This window comes from Cervus canadensis, chromosome 18 (genome assembly GCF_019320065.1).
Source record: "Cervus canadensis isolate Bull #8, Minnesota chromosome 18, ASM1932006v1, whole genome shotgun sequence".
Classification (NCBI taxonomy): Eukaryota; Metazoa; Chordata; class Mammalia; order Artiodactyla; family Cervidae; genus Cervus; species Cervus canadensis.
In genome coordinates this window covers 11287541-11302910 of record NC_057403.1, presented here as the reverse complement: position 1 = coordinate 11302910, position 15370 = coordinate 11287541, and the positions used below count along the sequence as shown (strand labels likewise).

General features: G+C 45.4%; 1 protein-coding gene across 8 annotated transcripts; it reads left to right on the top strand.

The window, feature by feature from the left end:
* Positions 1-76: 76 nt before the first annotated feature.
* LOC122420031 (zinc finger protein OZF-like) lies at positions 77-15370 on the top strand. 8 transcript variants are annotated; one of them, XM_043434740.1, is made up of 5 exons: positions 5226-5401; positions 8704-8742; positions 8913-8974; positions 9601-9727; positions 11004-15369. In XM_043434740.1, the coding sequence occupies exons 4-5, from the start codon at positions 9694-9696 to the stop codon at positions 12476-12478; spliced, it is 1509 nt and encodes a 502-aa protein (XP_043290675.1). In that variant the 5' UTR covers positions 5226-5401; positions 8704-8742; positions 8913-8974; positions 9601-9693; the 3' UTR covers positions 12479-15369. The 8 variants fall into 8 exon arrangements, with proteins under 8 accessions (XP_043290669.1, XP_043290675.1, XP_043290672.1 ...); XM_043434737.1 differs by having other exon boundaries at positions 5226-5487; XM_043434734.1 differs by lacking the exons at positions 5226-5401; positions 8913-8974 and adding an exon at positions 77-229 and having other exon boundaries at positions 11004-15370.

Sequence of the window (15370 nt, the reverse complement as noted above, 5' to 3'; positions counted from 1 at the left end):
CGCTCAGTCGTGTCCGACTCTTAGCGACCTCATGGACTGCAGCCAACCAGGCTCCTCTGTCCATGGGATTTTCCCGACAAGAGTACTGGAGTGGGGTGCCATTGCCTTCCCCGCCGGGAAGGGGAATCCACTCCTTCTGGGAGCCAATGGCCCAGACGCCTGGAGACTGAAGCGGGCAAAGGGCCTACAGAGACTCCAACCAAGGAGACGAGGCATTGCGTGTTTCTAAGTAAGTGGATGTACTGTATTGTAAATTTTTTAAACTTTGTGTTCTGCTGCCTCACCATCCCCACAGTCTGCGAGCACCCCGCTCAGGTGATGACTGAGCTTAGGGTACACCACTCAGGGTACACCACCATTCAGGGTACACTAGAGTGATGAGATTGTGGCTCCTGGCACTAGCTTCCCTTCTTGTCCTCCATTGTGACCTAGTGACATTCCAGTGCACCAATGAAGTCCCCTCATGACATTTGCCTGTAGCCCCTCTGGGTACAACAATAATGGTGGTTGTCTAGAGGCCCTCTTTGTCTCTGGGCTTTCCTCCTACTAAGTTGATCAGGCTCCCAGGATATCATGTGTGTGAGAGCTCAGTTGCTTCAGCCATGTCTGACTCTTTTGTGACCCCATGGACTGTAGCCCATCAGGGTCCTCTTTCCATGGAATTCTCCAGATAGAATACTGGAGTGGATTGCCATTTCTTTCTCCAGAAGATCTTTCCCACCCTGGGTTCCAACCTGAGTCTCCTGTTGTCTCCTGAATTGCAGGCAGATTCTTTACCCACTGAGCCATCAGGGAAGCCCACAAAGAAACTATAGGGGACTAAAAATAACTGTGTACATGTGAAGTTAGGACAAGTTATAAACAGTAAGATACCAAAAAAATCAAACACCCAGGTATCACTTCTTAGGTGTCTGGGGCAAAAGGGCACTATGCATGAGCCCTGCAGAAAGTGCCACCAAGTGGGTGTGAGACCACCTAAACCAATACACACTGGGTGCTTATAAGCCTCCAATCAATGGTGTTTCCCTATAGTAGTTTCAAATGGATTGGGACAGATACAATTAATTTAAAAAAAAAAAAAAGACAACGAGACATCAGAAAAGAAGAGCAACTTACTAAATGCTATTTCCTACTAGGACGTTGGCTGCCATGATCACAGTCTGAGCATGTGTGAAAAAGGGGCAACTTATCCCCACTTGCCTGGTGATCCAGTATTTAAGAATCCACTTGTCAGTGCAGGGGACATGGGTTCGATCCCTAGCCTGAGAAAATTCCACATGCGCAAGGCAACTAAGCCCGTGCACCACAACTACTGAGCCTGTGCTCCAGAGCCTCGAGCTGCAGTTACTGAAGGAAGTGCCTAGAACCTGTGCTCCACCTGTGCTTTCATTAAGAGGAGGGTGAAAAAGCTGGCTAAAAACCCAGCATTCAAAAAACTAAGGTCATGGCATCCAGTCACATCACTTCACGGCAAATAGATAGGGAGACAATGGAAACAGTGAGAGACTTAATTTTCTTGATCTCCAAAATCACTGCAGATACTGACTGCAGCTATGAAATTAAAAGACACTTGCTCCTTGGAAGAAAAGCTATGCTCAAACTAGACAGCATATTATAAAGCAGAGACATTATTTTGCCGACAAAGCTCCAAGCCAAAGCTATGGTTTTTCCAGTAGTCATGTATGGATGTGAGTAGTTGGACCATAAAGAAGGCTAAGCACTGGAGAGTTGAAGCTTTTGAACTGTGGTGTTGGAGAAGACTCTTGAGAGTCCCTTGGACAGCAAGGAGATCCAATCAGTCCATCCTAAAGGAAATCAGTCCGAGTGTTCATTGGAAGGACTGATGCTGAAGCTGAAACACCAGTACTTTGGCCACTGATGTGAAGAACTGACTCACTGGAAAAGACCCTGGTACTGGGAAAGACTGAAGGCAGGAGAAGGGGACAACAGAGGATGAGATGGTTGTGAATCTGTTGCCTCAGATTGGGACTTGAATCCATGTGCTGGGACTTGAACCCAGCCAAAACCCAGTTTGGGACTTGAACCCACGTGGCTGGGACTCAGTTCAGTTCAGTTCAGTTCAGTCGCTCAGTCGTGTCTGACTCTTTGTGACCCCATGAACCACAGCACGCCAGGCCTCCCTGTCCATCACCAACTCCCAGAGTCCACCCAAACCCATGTCCATCGAGTAGATGATGCCATCCAACCATCTCATCCTCTGTCGTCCCCTTCTCCTGCCCTCAATCTTTCCCAGCATCAGGGTCTTTTCAAATGAGTCAGCTCTTTGCATCATGTGGCCAAAGTATTAGAGTTTCAGCTTCAACATCAACTCAAATGCAGCCAAAACCTTGCTTGAGATTCAAACCCATGTGGCTGGGACTCAAACCCAGCCAAAACCCACAGTACCTGGTTTCAGGACCTAATGAAGCTCAGGTTCTTGATGTCTCATCACAGAAAGAATTCAGTGATGACAAAGTGATAGGTAAGAACTGGATTTATTCAGATTCAGAGAGAAGCACATTCCCCAGACAGAGTGTGGGCCATTGCAGAGGGCGAGTGTGGCCCTGAAATGTGGCGTGGTTAGTTTTTATAGGCTTGATAATGTCATGTGTTAATGGGTAGGAGGATTATTCCAACTCTTTTGGGGAAGGGGTGGAGACTTCCGGATTTGGGCCACCACTCACTCCTTGGTCTTTTGACAGTGCCTTGGAACTGTCATGGCATCTCCCGGTGTGTCATTTCACTTGCTGATTCAGGATCAAGGTCTAGTCTTGTCTGCAATCTTGGTCTCATTTGATTCTAATCGATTTATGTTGTGTCTTTGGGCTATGTCATTCTTTAAAAAATTGTGCCCTACCTGCCCCTTTCCCTCCTGTTACAGTTGGATAGCATCACCGACTAGATGGACATGAGTTTGAAAAAGCTCCGGGAGTTGAAGCTGGCCAGGGAAGCCTGGCGTGCTGCAGTCCATAGAGTCACAAAGAGTTGAATGTGACTGAGTGACTGCACTGAACTGAATTGAAGTGAACTGAGACTGTAGCCCATCAGGCTCCTCTGTCTATGGAATTCTCCAGGCAGGAACACTGGAGTGGGTTGCAATTTTTTCTCCAGGGAATCTTCCCCTCCCAGGGATTAAACCTGGGTCTCCTGCATTGCAGGCAGATTCTTTAGCATCTGAATAACCAGGGAAGGCAGATGGTAAATGCATTTGTCGTTGTTGTTCTGTCTCTGGCAAATGCTCTTGGCAAGTGCCAATTTGTAGTTGACATCAGCAAGGAATGAGGAAAAAGGTGCAGTCAAGGAGAGAGCTTTGGGTTGTCCACATGGCATAGAGGTTCTTACCAAATAAGACTAGGAGTTCAGAGTCTTCCATCACAACCCAGTCATGTTCTTTAAGGTCCTCAATGGCTTGAGAGCCAGAGGCAGCCAGTTGATCTTGAGGTTTTATATGAGATTGAAAGCAAGAGTTAGAACTGGATGTGGAACAACAGACTGGATCCAAATAGGAAAAGGAGTATATCAAAACTGTATGCTGTCACCCTGCTTATTTAACTTATATGCAGAGAACATCATGAGAAATGCTGGGCTGGAGGAAGCACAAGCTGGAATCAAGATTGCCGTGAGAAATATCAATAACCTCAGATATGCAGATGACACCACCCTATGGCAGAAAGTGAAGAAGAACTAAAGAGCCTCTTGATGAAAGTGAAAAAGGAGAGTGAAAAAGTTGGCTTACAGCTCAACATTCAGAAAACTAAGATCATGGCATCCAGTCCCATCACTTCATGGCAAATAGATGGGGAAACAGTGGAAACAGTGGTTGACTTTATTTTTCTGGGCTCCAAAATCACTGCAGATGGTGACTGCAGCCATGAAATTAAAAGATGCTTATTCCTTGGAAGGAAAGTTATTACCAACCTAGACAGCATATTAAAAACCAGAGACATTACTTTGTCAACAAAGGTCCATCTATTCAAGGCTACGGTTTTTCCAGTGGTCATGTACGGATGTGAGAGTTGGACTATAAAGAAAGCTGAGCCCCCCAAAATGGATGCTTTTGAACTGTGGTGTTGGAGAAGACTCTTGAGAGACCCTTGGACTGCAAGGAGATCCAAGCAGTCCATCCTAAAGGAGATCAGTCCTGGGTGTTCATTGGAAGGACTGATGTTGAGGCTGAAACTCCAATACTTTGGCCACCTGATGGGAAGAGCTGACTATGTGAAAAGACCCTGATGATGGGAAAGATGGAGGGCAGGAGGAGAAGGGGACGACAGAGGATGAGATGGTTGGATGGCATCATCTACTCGATGGACATGGGTTTGGGTGAACTCCGGGAGTTGGTGATGGACAGGGAGGCCTGGCGTGCTGTGGTTCATGGGGTCGCAGAGTGGGACACAACTGAGTGACTGCCCTAAACTGAAATGTCAAATATTCCAAGGACTCGGAAAGAATGCCTAAAACTTGCCACAATAAAGGGCTTACATCTTCCTCTAGTGATGGCTTTGGCACTCAACCCTGTTCTACCCTGTTCAGACTCTAGCTTCTGAGTCCAACTGCAATTAAAATTCTTTGTGATACAAACCTCTCTTTGCCTTTAAAAGCTCCTGACGTTTATTCCCTAGCAGGACACCGTTAGTGTGGCTATTTCTATATGTGTTCGCAATTGGAACTCTTTGATCCTATGTAAATGTGCCGGGAAAGATTATTGCCTCTGGGGTTTATTTAGGTCCACAGGACCAACGACAGACTTTATTATCTGACTGTATGCTTTTTGTTAGCCAATAATTAAAAACACCGAGATATTTTGTTGCATATAATTACCTTTAAAGTTTTTTCCTCCAAATCATACTGACTAGATTTTACTTACTTGAAAATTTCTCCAAGATTTGCATAAAAAGTAATAATAGCTGAGGACTGTGGCTACGCTCAGTCTTTTCACGAGGGAAACGCCTGTTTGCTAAACCTGTATTAACTTTTAGCTGAGAAATGGTAGTTAAAGCAGAATTTTGTAAAGATTATACCTAAAGGCTTTCTTGGGTCTACTTTTTAATCTCTACATCCGTCAGAACACGTTAAGGCGAGACCCCGGGGCTTTGTAACGCAAACCGGAACCGAGGGAACTACACTACCCAGAAGACCATGCGCCGGTCTGCCTTGTTCTCCGCACCAATGAAGCCCCCAAACTCTGGCTCTTCCTGGATTATGAAATAGGAGGGGGTGGGATTTCCGGCGCCTTTTTGATGGCGGTCGTTTGACGGCTTTTGCTGCAGACTGCAGAACCTGAGACTCTAAATAACTCGGTGCAGCCGGCCTTAGAGAAACTGGGAAGAACCCAAGGGGCGCCGTCCACAGTGCACAGGAGTGAGCGGACTTCGGGACACTTCCAGGATTTTCGGCCCAGGTCTCCGCCATTATCTCGCGCTTCTGCTGGCACCACTGCGCCCACAGGGTCCTATGGCAACCGACGCGCTGCAGGGCCCGCCCCAGGTGACAGTTCCGTCCCCAGATCCTCAAGCCCCCATGAGGGTCTCCTGCTCACGGCGCCGCGGCTTAGGCCCGTCTGCAGAAGTTTAGGCGTGCGTGTGTGGCGGTCCCCTTTCTGACACGCTGTGTGCTGAAGTGTGGAGTGTTAAAGGCCGTGGGCCCGGCACGTGCCGATCCTTGGAGGCGCACACGAGCCAGAGCGTTAGGGAAACTTGGGGTTGGAGTCCTCTCTGCAGGGACAGGGCATATGAAGAGGAGTCAATCGTCTGGGTCAACTGGGCCGAGAGCATTCTGGGAGGCATGGAGGGTTGCGAATAAATTAGGAATTCGCTTGAGTTTTAAAGTATTTCAAAGCCAGCTCCGAGGAGTACAGACTGGGGAGGAGGAGATGAGGGTGGAGGCGGGGAGACCTGGGGAGGCTTCTGAGTTAGAATCCGAAGAGTAAGGTGTTTTCTGGACGAGAGTGATGGGTATGGCAGTTGCTGACCTGAAACAAGTAGCCTGCCCTGTATTTCGCACACAAAAATGGGCTTCAAAAAAATTTTTTTTCAGGATCTTTCGGGAAATTGCAATTGGGGTGTGTCACTATGGGGGAGTTAACACGTTTATAGAGATTACAAAGGGAAGTTAAAACGGCTCTAGTCACCAAAAAGCCCATGGCTTTTCATTGTCTGAGTCCTTTCCAGGAAAAAGGAGACTCTTCTTCCTTTGGAATACCATTCTTGTCTCAGGTCAGTGAGGGCTCCCTCTTCTGGTGTGCCAACTCTAATTGAGGTTTCTGTTTAATAATTTTTTTTTTCCCAAAGGAACGTAACAGATAATATTCCTAATAAGTCTTACAGGTAATTGGCATGATTTCCTGGTGAAGTAAATGTGGCTCTGAGCTAAAGACAGAGTAAAGGACAATAAAGGTTTTCTTTACGACCTGAGACCACACTGATATGAGAAGTCAGTTTTAGGGAGAGAAGAAAAGTTGGATTTGAGACATGTTGTTTCTGAGATTCAAAATTGAGGTAATGTAGGGGCTGCTAGAATCTATAGTCTGGAATTGAGGGAGGAGGTCACTGGCTCAAGGATGTCCTTGTGGGGACACCTAACTCTGGATCTCAAATTTAGGTGGGAAAATTTTTTCACTTTTCTGTGAAAGGGGACCTGAGATGAAAGAAGAGGTGGGGCTGGAGGGCAGAGTGGGTGGGACTTTGAGATGCTGCCTAAAAATGGGAGGGTCCTGAGGCTCCAGGGCTTTATAAGAAAGCAAGGGCACAAGCTTTGGCTGGGAAGGAGGTGGAGAAGGAGGGGTGAGGTTGTGTACATTGACTGATGAATACTCTGCCAGCTGACTGTCTGTTCCTTTTGGAGCCACAAAAATTGGGCGATGCTGACCAGTCAGTCAGTCTTAAGTTCAGTGAAAGGGCACAGGTGCCTCAGCTCTTCTAGGAAACTACAAGGTTAAAAATGTATAGACTGAACAACAAAGGCCCATCTAGTCAAGGGTATGGTTTTTCCAGTGGTCATGTATGGATGTGAGAGTTGGACTATAAAGAAAGCTGAGCCCCCCAAAATGGATGCTTTTGAACTGTGGTGTTGGAGAAGACTCTTGAGAGTCCCTTGGACTGCAAGGAGATCCAACCAGTCCATCCTAAAGGAGATCAGTCCTGGGTGTTCATTGGAAAGACTGATGCTGAAGCTGAAACTCCAGTACTTTGGCTACCTCATGCGAAGAGTTGACTCATTGGAAAAGACCCTGATGCTGGGAGGGATTGGGGGCAGCAGGAAAAGGGGATTACAGAGGATGAAATGGCTGGATGGCGTCACCGACTTGATGGACATGAGTTTGAGTAAACTCCGGGACTTGGTGATGGACAGGGAGGCCTGGCGTGCTGCGGTTCATGGGGTTGCAAAGTGTTGGACATGACTGAGCGACTGAACTGAACTGAACTAAACAAGTTAATCTTGTATAAACAAGTACTAATTGTTTTAAATGAGGATGAATATCTGTGCTAGGTTTTATCTTGGGCTCCTTGGAATTTCCTAGCTTTAGGACTGTTCTTTGTTACAACTTGCCCCTGTTTCACACAGGAGTTTATTTATAATTGAGGTGACTTAGGATTGGACTGGTCGCCAGGAAGTAAGGAGAATAGAAGGTTAAATTCTCAGCCCCATGTGGAAGTTCCCAAGAATCAGAGGGGAACTGGAGACCATGTATAAAAATTGCTGAGGAATAAAATTCAAGGAGCCTCAAGATCACTGAACACCTTGAAACAATGGAAGTCTTGGGAGGGTGGCTGTACTGAAAGGGCCTGAAAACCCCTGCTGCCCTCCACTTCCACTACCTAGACATAGACATCCCTTCCATTGGGCTGTTCTAAGTTGTATCCATTACAGTAAGCCAGCAGTAAGAAAAGTGTTTTCCTAATTTTCATGGGTTATTTTTATCAAATTATCAATACTGACAGGTTCAGGGAAATCCCTGAATTTGTAGCCAGTGGGACAGAAGTACTGGTAGCTTGGGGACCAGGGATTGGAACTGGCTTCTCAGAAGAGGTCAATTTATGGGACTGAGCTCTTAAACCTATGGTCACGAATTTCAGGGAGTATAATAATAGGAGTGAATTCTGTCATGAAATCAAATAATTGGTAGTGGAAAAGAGATACTTTGTCTCAGAAAGCCTTGAAAGACATGTAAGGAAATCGATTTAAAAAAAAAAAACATTTATAGAAATCTTAATCCTGTGTTATGTAATAGTGAATCTTAGCGTGGGAGAGGTTAATAATGCATTTGATGTTTACACAACATTAGGAGGTAGACATCTTAAGTGTTACCCTTTTACACCTGGGCTTCCCTGGTGGCTCAGAGGGTAAAAAGCCTCTGCCTGCAATGCAGAAGACCCAGGTTTGATCCCTGGGTTGGGAAGATCCCCTGGAAAAGGAAATGACAACCCACTCTAGTACTCTCGCCTGGAAAATCCCATGGATGGAGAAGCCTGGTAGTCCATGGAGTCGGACACAACAGAGCGACTTCACTTCACTTAACTTTTACACCTGAAGACACTGAGACTCAAGGAGGTTGAGTCTTTATCAAAGGCTATCAGAGTTGTCAGGTTATAGCTCTGAGGTCAGAGGTCAGCCTGAGGTGACTCATCTTCAGGAAAGGACACAGCTCCACCTTTCCATCCTCACCAAGATAACCTTGATCTCAGATCCTCCCTCTTTTCACAGGTTCCCATGGTAGCAGCAGCCTTTATGGTCCCTGGACAGGTAAGTGGAGGAAGCCCCAGTACCTCTCCCGATGTCATCCCACCCCTAGTATTGACACACAGATACAAGAGACACAGTTATCCTGGGCTTGTTGGGCTTTAGTTCTAGCCCTGGGGTCACCTCAGGTGCAGGACCTGTGAAGTGGTACTGAGGTGGTCTCATGTGTCCAGTGGAGAAGATGAGGTGGTGAGATGTTCCTGGGACTGGAGCCAGCCTGTCCGTGTGCCTGGAGGTGAGACCAAGTGGGGTGTGTCCAGGACACTGCAGGACCCAGGACGTGGGTGGATAAAGACAGAGCACAGCCTTTCCTGGGGTGGGGGCCTGAGGAGCTGGGTGCTTTTCTGCTGTGCAGGGTCAGGGACAGTCATCTGACATGACACCACAACGTTTGCCTTTAGGTGAGAGTAGGGACACTGTGTCTGAGACGGGAAGTGAGAAGTAGGAGTGATGGGACTTCCTTGGTGGTCCAGGGGCTAAGACTCTGCGCTCCCCATGTAGGGGACCCAGGGTTCGATCCCTGGTCAGGGAACTGGATCCCACATGCCACAAATAAGAGCTGGTGCAGCCAACAAAAAGTAGGAGTGATGAGCAGGAGGACTGTCCAGAATTATGTATCCTCGTGCTGAGTCTGAGATGTGGCAGGGGTGTCTCACCGGAGGTGTCAGGTGTACAACTAGACACACATCTGAAGATCAGGTGGGGGCAGGGTCCAGGGTGAAGATACTCCTGAGCAGGTGGGCAATGTCAGATTCCAGGCCCTTAGGTCATGGTGTTGTGCCATGAAGGCTGTGCTATGTTGTGGGGAGGGTGTTTTAGTTACAGACACCGCTGTGAACTCATGTGTCCCCCTCCTGACAGGGCCATGTGACCTTTGAGGACGTGGCAGTGTCCTTCTCCCAGGAGGAGTGGGGGCTCCTCGGCGAGGCTCAGAGACTCCTGTACTATGACGTCATGCTGGAGAACCTGTCCCTGGTAGCCTCCCTGGGTAAGAACTGCGTCCGCACACACCGCCTGTGCTGGGCTCGGCCCTTCTCTCTGCGTGGCTCACTCCAGCCTTCCCAGCCTGGGTCACGGACACTGCTTCCTTCCCTGGCTTCCTGGCATTTGAGCTTTGTGCCCCCACCCATGCATGTCTAGTCCTGTGTCACATGCCCTGATGCCTTTCACAGAAGTGTTTGGTCTCAGAGGCTTGTTAACTGTCTGTCCAGTTTGCTTGGGACTTCCAGTTTGCTTTGCCATCGCTTGTGTGTTGACTGTTCTGCTGGGTGGGAGATCTGTGTCACAGATTTTAACCCTTTTTGTGTGCACTGCCTGTCTCAGGAATTAGAGACATGTGGTCAGCATTTATGGTCAACACTAGGTTATTTTTGGAAGACTACTTAAGGTTCTTCTAGTACCATTTTTTTTTTTTTTTCTGAAGTCTGTCATTGGTTGATTGACCCTGGGCCAGTGTCTTTCTCATAATGGCCCCATTTTCCCCTCAGGCCTTTGATCTAGTAAGTTCCACAGTCACCCAACCTGACCTGGGGGTGGAGGTGGCCCTGGGTGCTTGACGAGGTAGACACTTCTCTAGTCATTGGAAGAGGGTTGCTGGATCCTGGTTCTGGTGAGCAGGGGCTGTAGGAACGCACATCACAGGTCATTTCTAATCCTACAGGGAAATGTCCTTTGCTCACTAGTGTTTTAGTGCCCAGATTCATCATGGTCATACTCTTTTGTTTCTTTTCCTCCCTGTTGTGACACTTGGTCCACTTTTCCTTTCACTGTGACTTCTCACCTCTTTCTGTCTTCTACCTAAGTGTCCTCCACATCTCCCCTTTCCCTCTCTCTTTGAAACCTTCTCCAATATTATGTGTTTAGTATATCGTATATGTTTATGTTTAATGTATTTTTAGAGGTGCATGTTTACGTGTATGGTATTTGAACACCAGGCAAACAGGTATAATTGCATTTTCCTGGGTTAGGACACACGCTGTACAGAGCTGACACTTGTCTCCACCAGAAAACCCTGGTGACTGCCACTGGCCAAGGACTGAGTTGTTCCAGGGTCTCCTCCTGGCACAGCTCCATATCCTGTGTTCTCCTTAGTTTGAAACATTTCTATTTTTGTGACCACCAGGGACTGAGAAATGCATCGTATCCCCTTCTACCACTTGACCCTTCCTCCCTTGTTTTGAACACAAACCCATGGGCTCATTCCTACATATGTACTTCCCCACCAAAGTCTCCATACACTTTATCAGCATTTTTTATGGTTTTAGGGTGTTGGCGTGGAGGAGATACCGAAGAGGCCAGTTCTGAACAATGTGTTTCTGCAGAACAAGTGACACGAGACAGGAATCCACAGGTGGACCCATGTATCCTGAAGACTGTCACTTCCACTGACATGTGTGCCCTGATGGAGAAAACCCTGCCCTCTTCTGGGGCTTCTGGGAAAATGCTCACTTCTCACTTGCAGCAGCACCAAACACAGCTCAGTGGAGAGAAACGTCTCAGGAGGGATGAGAACGGGGCCTTGCTCGTGACGAGCTGCAAGATCTTTGTACCTGACACTGTGTTCACATGTGGAGAGGCTGAGGAGGATTTCCTCGGTAGCCTGGGCTTTCTCCAGCACCAGCCCCCCCACGCTGGAGAGCATCCACACAGAAGCAGGCAGAGCAGGGGGGGCTCTCACCCTGGGCAAGGGCATTACAAGTGCAGCGAATGTGGCAAAGCCTTCAGTAAGAAGTACAAATTCACAGAGCACCTGAGAGTTCACACTGGAGAAAAACCATATAAGTGCAATGACTGCGGGAAATTCTTTAGACTTCGAGGGGGTCTCTCTCATCATCGGAGAGTTCACACAGGAGAAAAGCCTTTCGATTGCAGTAAATGTGGGAAAGTCTTCATCTACAAATGTAAGCTTGTTCAGCACCAAAGAGTCCACACTGGAGAAAGACCCTATGAGTGTCAGGAATGTGGGAAAGCATATGCCCGCAAGGATTCACTTGTCCAGCACCAAAAAGTCCACACTGGAGAGAAGCCTCATAAGTGCAGTGAATGTGGGAAGCTCTTCCTGTACAGAAATAAACTCCTTGTGCACCAGAGAATCCACACTGGAGAAAAGCCTTTTAAGTGCACCGAATGTGGGAAATCCTTTAGTTACAAAACAAGTCTTATTATCCACCAGAGAACTCACACTGGAGAAAGGCCTTATATGTGTGGTGAGTGTGGGAAAGCCTATGTCAACAAAAAGAGTCTTATTGTCCACCAGAGAATCCACAGTGGAGAAAAAGTTTATGCCTGTAAGAAATGTGGGAATTTGTTTGTGAGCAGCTTCGCCCTCAACAAACACCAGAATGTTCACACCTCACAGAGGCATTATGAGTGCAGTGAATGTGGGAAAGGGTTCAAGAGGAAAATCACACTCGATGAGCACCAGAGAATCCACACTGGAGAAAGACCCTATGTGTGCAATGAATGTGGGAAAGCCTTCAAGCTGAAGAACACACTAATTAGCCACCAAAACGTCCACACTAGAGCAAAGCCTTTCCAGTGCAGTGAATGTGGGAAGCCCTACAGTAACAAAACAAGTCTTATTGTCCATCAGAGGATCCACACTGGAGTGAAGCCTTTTCAGTGCAATGAGTGTGGGAAGCCTTACAGTTACAAAACAAGTCTAATTGTCCACCAGAGAACCCACAGTGGAGAAAGGCCTTATGCGTGTAGTTCTTTGTACACAGCTCCAAGGTCATGATCTAATATGTGTGTGTGTGTGTGTGTGTGCGTGCGCGTGTTCAGTCGCTCTATCATGTCCAACTCTTTGCAACCTTCTGAACTATAGCCTGCTAGGCTCCTCTGTCCATGGGACTCTCCAGGCAAGACTACTGGGTTGGGTTGCCATTTCCTACTCCAGGGGATCTTCCCGCCCAAGGGATCAAACCCATGTCTCTTGCATTGGCAGGTGGACCCTTTACCACTGCGCCACCAATGTTCACACTGGAGAAATGCCTTCTGGACTCATGCTTTCCTTCACTTGAGTTAATATCTAGTAGCACAACTCCTCGTCATAGAGTAAGTGAATGTTAAACTCATGTAGGGTCAGTCCAACTCTTCCCAAAAGTGGTGGTGTCCTTTTATAGTCTCATCAGAAGCACCACAAGCCAAGTTCCTGTTCTTTACATTCTTACTTGGTATGTTCAGGCTTTCCAATTTTAGTGACACCATAGTTGTATAGTGGGCTCAAGTGATTTTAATTTGCATTTCTCTAATGATATGATGCCAAGTGGTCTTCCATGTGTTAATTTCCAACCACATATCATTCTTGAAATTTCTGTTCATATAACTTGTTCTAATTACTGAGTTTTGACGTTTTGTCATTGCTTACTGATTAAGGTACTCTAATGGAAATACTTAGCAATACAATCTTCCAGATTTGGTTTAGTCTTTTCAATCACTTAATCCAGAGAAAAAGTTTTTAATTTTATTGTAGCCTAATTTGTTCATTTATTCTCTTTACTTTTTCCCTTGCTTCCTCCTGTAACTTTTATGGTTTGAGGTTTTTACTGATGTAAGTGAATCATTTTCAGTTAATTGTGGGGTTTAATTTTTAAAATATGGACACCCAGTTTCTGCCATAATAGTGATTTAAAGATCATACCTTTCCCCCTGAATTGCTTTAGTACTTCATTGAAGGTCAATCATTTATGTATGTTTATTTTTGGAATTTCTATTCTGTTGCATTTATCTACTTTATTTATGCCAGTATTTTCACGTATTGACTAATTTGTTTTCATAATATGTCTTGAAATCAACATTGTGTACTCCTTTGACTTCCTTTTTTTTTTTCTTCAAAGTCATCATAGCCGTTCTTGGATCTTTGCTTTTCATATGAAGTTTAGAATCCACCTTCTAGTTTATACAGTACAAAAATCCTACTAGGAGTTTGAGTGGGATTGCATTGATTTGTTTTTATTTTTTATTTTTGGCCATGTTGTGTGGCTTACAGGATCTAGAGTCCCTCAATCCAGGCCATGGAAGTGAAAACACAAGCGTTATAACCAGTGGACCACCAGGACATTTCCTTAATTTTCAATTTAGGAAGAAATACTGAGTATCCCAATCCATAAACATACATCTCCTTTTATTTAGATCTTAATTTTTGTTAACATTGTTTTTAGATTTCTTTTTATTGGTCTTGCATATGCGTTTTCTAAATCTGGTAATACTGTGAATGGGAACTAATTTTTTTTTTCCTTTGTGAATTGTTCAGTGCTAGTACACTGAGAGAGATCAAACTGCAGATAGAAGCAATCCTTCTTAATCATTTTATAAATAACATCTACAAAAAGTTATTATAAATACTGTATTTTTGAACCATTATTAAAGTATTCCTTTTAGCATAAAAGAAGAACAGCTGCTCATTGTTCTCAATTCAGCATTATCCTGGAGTTCCAATTTCATTATAAGGCAAAATAATAAATATGAAGCAATTGGAAAGGAGGAAATAAACCATCTATATATAGTAGGTCCTTAGTTTTCATCTTCACTAGTAGTCCAAATATGGACACTCAATTTAATGGCCAGACTCATCATAAACTCCTTATTTTTTTATCACCCATTTGCTGCCCTTACTTCCTTAGGAACCATCACCTTCTATGACACTATGCAACTTAAACAGAAGAACTGCTTATGTATTTTTCTATCAAATACTAAGTTCCAGCAGGGAAATATGTATTTAAATGTTGTGCACTGACATATTCCATATTCCTAGAAACATGTCTGAAACTCCTGGGATAATAAATGTCTTGAAATATAGAACAAAAGGAAAATACACACTTAACATTCATTTGCACAACTGTGGATATACCTTCTAATTCTCCTCACTCTGCTTTTTCCTTCAATTTCCCTGCCCTCAGTGCTCTGAGCTATGGGAAGAAGTCATGTTTTGCAAAAAGTCTTTAAATCAATTTAAAAAATCCCCAATAGGCATTTTCCTTCCCTCACTTATTAGAACTCAGGGGTTTTTTTTCCCCATACATTCCAGTGGGATTTTGATTATTTAAAAAACCAGCTTCCCACCATCAATTTCTTCCACTCCTGACAGATATCTATCATATGAAGCACTTTCCATAGCTCTTGGTAGCTACACAGCCCCAAATATTTTTCAGAGTTTGTCTCCACACCCTACACAAATAACTGTTGGTGCACTTACAGGTGATCACTTTGCCAGGAGCAGATGACATCATGGGGGGTCTAAGCCTTTATCTCAGGCTTATATGTCCTCACTGCAGACGCACAGAGGTTGCGATGGCAGACCTTGTCCTGGGAGCAAATACACATTTGGTAAGTATCTCTTCATTTCAGGTATCTGATTCTTAGAAAATGTTTATCTCAGGGAACCCAAGATTAACTGTTCTTTCAATTTTACTTACCAAGGTTAGGACAATAAAAAAGGAAACGCCTTAGATAGATCATATCTATGGATACATATAGATACAGACAAGAACAAACCCATAAAAACAGGAAAGGCATTTGCTGAGGAAACCAGAGGCAAGTTGGCCCTCATCAATGTGCTTCAGGAGTGCCTGACACCTCCTCCCTCTCCTCTAGATAAGGTGACAGTGAAAATGTTAGTTGCTCAATTGTG